Raw genomic sequence first — 6,165 nt, forward strand, 5'->3', positions numbered from 1 at the left:
ACCCCTTGCCAATCTCTAGGTAGAAGCTAATACCGATGGGGGTGGGTTACTAGACACAACACATGACTGAAGTAATAAAACATGGTAAATACTACATTACAGGAACTGGAGCAGCAGTGATGAGTTATTGGATCCCTCTGGTGGCCACAGAGGGCTGGAGCAGTGGAACATTGCAACCAAAACTCCATAAATTATATGGCTGGGAGAACGGTCCATAAACATGACTTGGGCAATTTATGATAATTAAACCAACAAAAGTTTTATTGTATTTTCTGTATTTAAAAATGAAAAGCAAATAACAATTTTTTTTCTTCTTTTTCCATCTCTAAAAGAAGCAACCAAAGATCAACAGAGACATTATTATCAGCTGTCACAAAGCAGTGGGAAACAGCTGACAGGTGCGTCAGTTCCTACAGAATGGTTTGTTTATTCTCATCTTCGTCCACATCGTGAGCCTTGTTGTCATAACCCCAGCCCTCTTGCTCCACCCTGCAACACACAACAGCAACACGCACACGTTAGTCATTTACTCGGACCTGCAGTTATCAGGGAGGGGAAGGAAGTCCATGACCACACCTGGATCCTGATTATGAGAGAGTTTAATGGAGGTGAAATTTCAAGGCTCCGTCAGTTCAGCCTGCTTACTTTACTTTCGCCACTGAGTGAACTAAAGTACTGTTACTGTGAGTACTCACAATTTAATATTTTCAAATACAAAGCTTCTTTCCTCTCCCTATGTGACAGCTATAAGTCCAGTGGTAGGGTCGTACTGCAGTGAGGATGAATACAGAGATGACAGGAACACTACCTGATTATGTATTTTTATGTCACTGTCCTTACACCCTCTCTTTTTATGGTCATCATGTGTTTTTTGTATAAATTAGTTTTGATATACAGTATGTGCTGATATTGTGCATTGTGAATGTAATCTGTGTATTATATTTTCTTCTTCTTTTCTTCTCAATAAATATTATATTTAATATGAAATGTTGAATTAAGTTGAACGGTGATTTCTCGATATTGTAACAGCTGACAGGTCTCCAGATTTACTGGACACGTGCCAGCCAATCACAGTGGGAGATTTGTGTGGCCGTGGTGTAGTTAGGTCATCCACCTGTCATGTTTAAACGCAGCACATTGTTCACACATCTATGAATAATACTGTTTACTATGTGCAATATATTTCCCATTAGTGCAATTGCCTCCCAACTATCTAAATAATATGGTATATAATGTGATAATGTGTGTGTGTGTGTGTGTGTGTGTGTGTGTGTGTGTGTGTGTGTGTGTGTGTGTGTGTCTGACCTCTTCTTCCTAAGGAGTCTGTGAACGATCAGGATGGTGAAGACGATGAAGAGGAAACCGACAACAGCTGTCAGACCCACCAACCAGGGCTGAAGAGTCACTCCTGCTGACACACACACACACACACACACACACACATGGAAATATTCTGTTATGACACACAATTACATAATTTTGCACCGTGGGTCGGAGAGAAATTTTTAATTGCTCTGTATGTCTGGCACATATTACAGAATTGACAATAAAGTTGACTTGACTTCAGATCAATGTCACAATGTTTTCAGACAACAATATTATAAAGCATGGCAGGTAACACAGACATCCTTTCAGCTGCCATCTTTGTTTCTTACTTGAATGAGGAACACAAACACATACAGTAGCCTATATAACTCCATAATGTACACAGTATGTCGAGAGATGGAAGAGAACAGAAAAGTTGTAGGCCTACCTTTGTCAGCTGAGCAGCTGGAGGCAGACAGCAGCACACACAGCAGGAGAGCACACACATTCATCCTGATATAACAGACGGCTCGACACACACTGGACCTTCAGCTCACACACACACACACATACACACACACAGAGACATCTGTAACACTTGACTCTGATGGTGGTCAAAGTTCACTGTCACAATCTGCCATCTGGGTGAGTGTGTGTGTGTGTGTGTGTGTGTGTGTGTGTGTGTGTGTGTGTGTGTGTGTGTGTGTGTGTGTGTGTGTGTGTGTTATCCGCATAAATATGAAGATTATTAAAGTCACTAGCTCTGCTAGTACCGCTTATCCCATAAATAATGCAGTCAACAAACATCCCAGACAGACGAGTGTTAAATCCCAGCTCCCGTCTCATGCCTCCCGTCTCATGCCTGGGCGTGTCCAACGGTAAATTCAGATGTTCAGAATATGAAATCGCGAATTATTTTCTAAATGAAGTCACGATTAAAGGTGCCATAGGTAGGATTGGGAAGATCCAGGACTTAGCCAAACAATATGTACATCAAACAACTTCTCAGTCCCTCCCCCCTTTCTGCTAAAGCCCAAAACGGTCTCCTAAGCCCCTCCCCCCCCTCTCAAGGGAGAATGGCTAGGCTCGTTCAAGATGAACTGCGCTTCACCTGTAAAGTGGACGAGAGCAGGCGGTGACAAAAATCCGCTGTCAAGTTTCCAGACAGTTTCCAGCCGATTCCAGCAGCCTTCAGACTGAACAGGAAGTGACAGAAACACTGTGGTCCGATGCCGATTTAATAAAATGTAATCAGACTATATATCAGCTGCTACAATCTCCAGTTGTTTTTATTATGATAGAGTAGCTGTCAAAATGCTCTTCATGCGATCTGTTGCTGATTTTATTTAACAACAGACTGTAGATGATCTGTAATCTGAACAGATTTAGTCTCTCTGACTTCTAAACGTAACTATCAGCCACACAACATGTGTTTTGGGTGAAAAGCAACTGCGCTGCCTGCGTCTCAAAACTGCGGCTGCCTTGATCTTGTGAGGTTATTGTTGCCCACGTGTGCGTGACGTCAGAGCAAGTCGGGATCAAGTCGGACACAAATCTACCCAGCATGCATAGGGCAGCGATCACCGGTGATCGATTCTGCGCAGATCTGGCTCATTTCGAGCGAGCCTAATGCTGCGTGTGCATGAGCAGTGATTGACACGCAGTTAGACACCCCCCCCCCTGGCTCTGATTGGTGCATCTGAACAGGGAGCTGTGGATTTTTGCAAATCGCACTACAGGCTGTAGGTGGTGCCAGAAGAGCCAGATTTTTTTTAAATTACCTGCTTCATGTAGTTCTACTGGAACATGGGGTCAGTTTCAGCAAATATGACAGAAAGTTAGTTTTATAAGTCTTACCTACTGCACCTTTAAGTTAGTGAGCATGGTGCAATTGAACACCGTTTAAACTCTTAAAGGTCCCATGACATGGTGCTCTTTGGATGCTTTTATATAGACCTTAGTGGTCCCCTAATACTGTATCTGAAGTCTCTTTTATATAGACCTTAGTGGTCCCCTAATACTGTATCTGAAGTCTCTTTTATATAGACCTTAGTGGTCCCCTAATACTGTATCTGAAGTCTCTTTTATATAGACCTTAGTTGTCCCCTAATACTGTATCTGAAGTCTCTTTCCCGAAATTCAGCCTTGGTGCAGAATTACAGCCACTAGAGCCAGTCCCACAATGAGCTTTCCTTAGGATGTGCCATTTCTGTGTCTGTAGCTGTTGAGGAGGAGAGAGGGGGGGCAAGGTGGAGAGTGGGGGTGTGGCCTTGACCAACTGCCACTTTGCTTGTTTGCAAGCCATGATGTCTCTCTCTTTCTCATGGGCGGGCCAAATTCTCTGGGCGGGCAAAGCAGAGAAAGGGGAGGTAACCAAGCTCCTTATGACATCATAAAGGGAAGATTCCAGATCGACCCATCTGAGCTTTCATTTTCTCAAAGGCAGAGCAGGATACCCAGGGCTCGGTTTACACTCATCGCCATTTCTAGCCACTGGGGGACCATAGGCAGGCTGGGGGAACTCATATTAATGTTAAAAAACCTCATAAAGTGAAATTTTCATGGGACCTTTAAATTAACGATAGCCATACATAGCCTATAGTTGGCAGAGTTGTGGAAGTTAATGTTGTCTCCCTGATGTTAACGTTTGTTGTTTATTTGATGAAACCTGCGATGACTTTACTTTTTTTTTTTATTAATGCTTTATTTGCAAATTCATAACAGTAAAAAAAAGAACAAGCCTAACATAAAAACGTATGCCAAGTGAAAAAAATATAGCTCAACAATGAAGCCACCCACATAATACTAAAATTAATAAATGTTTACAATTATAACATATGAGACCACAGAAGAGTAGGCCACAATAAATGGCTTTTCATGCCTCCCATTAGAAGGGGATCTGATATCTAAAATTTAGATAAGAGGAGGTTAACGAATATTTTATTATAGGCTACATTTTTTTAATCTTCTATAATTTCGAAAGCTGCATTTATGGATATGAAATTTGACAAGAAAAAATAGGATTAATATAAAATATTGGTTAACCTCCTCCTTTCTGAAATCATAAAACATTTAAAACTGCATCAGCGTTTAACATTGACGTTTGTTTAAGCCATATTAGGCTACATGAGAGGGTTTAATTTTGAGGTCCGAAAGGCACATCATAGGCCTCCTCAAGTGTAGGCTAATATTGTGATTATACAACAACGGTTACTGAAAAAATAAGTGATAATCAATCTGTATTCATATTGTGGAGCTATTCGCTCTTGAAGTACAAAAAAACCAGACAGGATTTCTAGTCCCTCCCTGTTTAGTCAGCCAGCCAATTTGAGCTGTAGCTTTGTAGAGACCGTGGGATTTCCCAAAGTGAATAAATCCCGCTCGCACATAAACACAAAACTGCTAGCTCCATCGTGTTGTAACTTACTTTATTAAGACATCTGCTGAAAAAATAATTGTATTCATTAGCAATAGCATGATTGCCGTACTGTTTAGTTAAAAAAAAAACATCCAAAACACCAAAGTACGAAAACATAGCGGACCAGACACAAGCTTTTATTTTGAAAAGTCGAAGCTCGGGGACGGCACCAGCCGGGAGGGCCGTGAGACGGGAGGTCTCTGGTCAGCCATACCCGACTAGGGTTGAGTTCTGAAACCCGGTTCCACTATGGAACCGGTTCCTACGCAACCGGTAGGAATCGGACCGGATTAGAACGCAAATTTCGGTTCCTCATTTTGGTTCCACTTAATGTGTCGACTGAAATATTTTCCCTCTGTTGCTCTGAAACGGACGTAAAAATATCACACTTTCTCTGTAGTCTACTGTTAGCTAGCTACCTTAAATGTAGGCTACTTTTAAAATGCCATATTTGCCCTCTGGGCTCACCAAAACGGACGTAAAAGCCTTTCTTTGATGTCATTTTTTCAGTTTTTCAAGAATCGGTTTAGGAATCGGAATTGTTTTAAAAGTACCGGTTCGGCATCGTAATCGTAAAAATCCAAACGATACCCAATCCTATACCTGATTCAGCAGTTCAGCTGAACTCTGGAGCGACAGTGATCACACCACAGGTCATCGGGAGGGGCTGGAAAAGTCCGTTGGCACTTTTACAGTCTATGGTTGAGCCCGTGACATATTACATGTGATAAAAAAAAGCTTGCTGTAATAATAATCTAAAGCCATTATTATATAATTATGTAGGCCTCAGCGTAAGGCACCTAGTCATGTCAGTGCATAACGGGCTTTAGTGATGCATACAGTTTTACCAAACAACAAAGATGATCACAATGTAGATTGAGCACTTTGAATCTGGAGCGTGTTGACCCGCTGGGGCCTGGGGCCTGGAGGCAGTTATTGTGGTGAAAAATACTACAAAGCAAATGTTAAAGATTAACATTTACAACAGGAGGGGTGCACACGTGTGCACAACACTATGCACACAGAGTTCATAGAGATATGTTGGTCCTACAACAATGTGCAGTAGGCCTATAATAAAATTAAATAAAGCGGTTCGGGATATTAGATCCCAACTTAACATTTTTAAGCACTTTATTAGTTTCTTAAACAAGTTTAAAATTTAAAACAGAAAACAGAAAAAGTAGTCTACAAGATCAAAATACACTCAAGACAGAAGAATCAAAACCAGACAAAACCTGTTTTCCCTCTACTGAGCTCCCAATTTGTTCACATTCCCTTCACAATAAAATCATGCAATTCTATTTTTCACAATTAAGGCAGATGGGTGACTGAAACCAGGGTCTACGTGTTTTTTTTTTAATCACAGTACAAGCCCGTGAATATTTTCACGTATGATTTGCGATGTTTTATAGCAAGTCTGTTTGGATTGTGGAGATAACGCT

General features: G+C 41.3%; 1 protein-coding gene across 2 annotated transcripts; it reads right to left on the reverse strand.

Moving 5' to 3' along the window:
- Positions 1-261: 261 nt before the first annotated feature.
- Positions 262-1,910, reverse strand: LOC116058881 (small integral membrane protein 24-like). 2 transcript variants are annotated; one of them, XM_031311832.2, is made up of 3 exons: positions 1,754-1,910; positions 1,306-1,411; positions 262-489 (listed from the first exon to the last, which is right to left on the reverse strand). In XM_031311832.2, the coding sequence occupies exons 1-3, from the start codon at positions 1,815-1,817 to the stop codon at positions 411-413; spliced, it is 249 nt and encodes an 82-aa protein (XP_031167692.1). In that variant the 5' UTR covers positions 1,818-1,910; the 3' UTR covers positions 262-410. The 2 variants fall into 2 exon arrangements, with proteins under 2 accessions (XP_031167692.1, XP_035862739.1); XM_036006846.1 differs by having other exon boundaries at positions 1,306-1,408; positions 1,754-1,901.
- Positions 1,911-6,165: the final 4,255 nt, after the last annotated feature.

This window comes from Sander lucioperca, chromosome 11 (assembly GCF_008315115.2).
Source record: "Sander lucioperca isolate FBNREF2018 chromosome 11, SLUC_FBN_1.2, whole genome shotgun sequence".
Lineage (NCBI taxonomy): Eukaryota > Metazoa > Chordata > Actinopteri > Perciformes > Percidae > Sander > Sander lucioperca.

Excerpts from the sequence above, each read along its gene's own strand:
- LOC116058881 (XM_031311832.2), bottom strand. The coding sequence starts at position 1,817 with ATGAATGTGTGTGCTCTCCTGCTGTGTGTGCTGCTGTCTGCCTCCAGC. Across the intron at positions 1,412-1,753 it reads CAGCTGCTCAGCTGACAAAG|CAGGAGTGACTCTTCAGCCC; the intron begins GTAGGCCTACAA and ends TGTGTGTGTCAG. Across the intron at positions 490-1,305 it reads AGACTCCTTAGGAAGAAGAG|GGTGGAGCAAGAGGGCTGGG; the intron begins GTCAGACACACA and ends TGTGTGTTGCAG.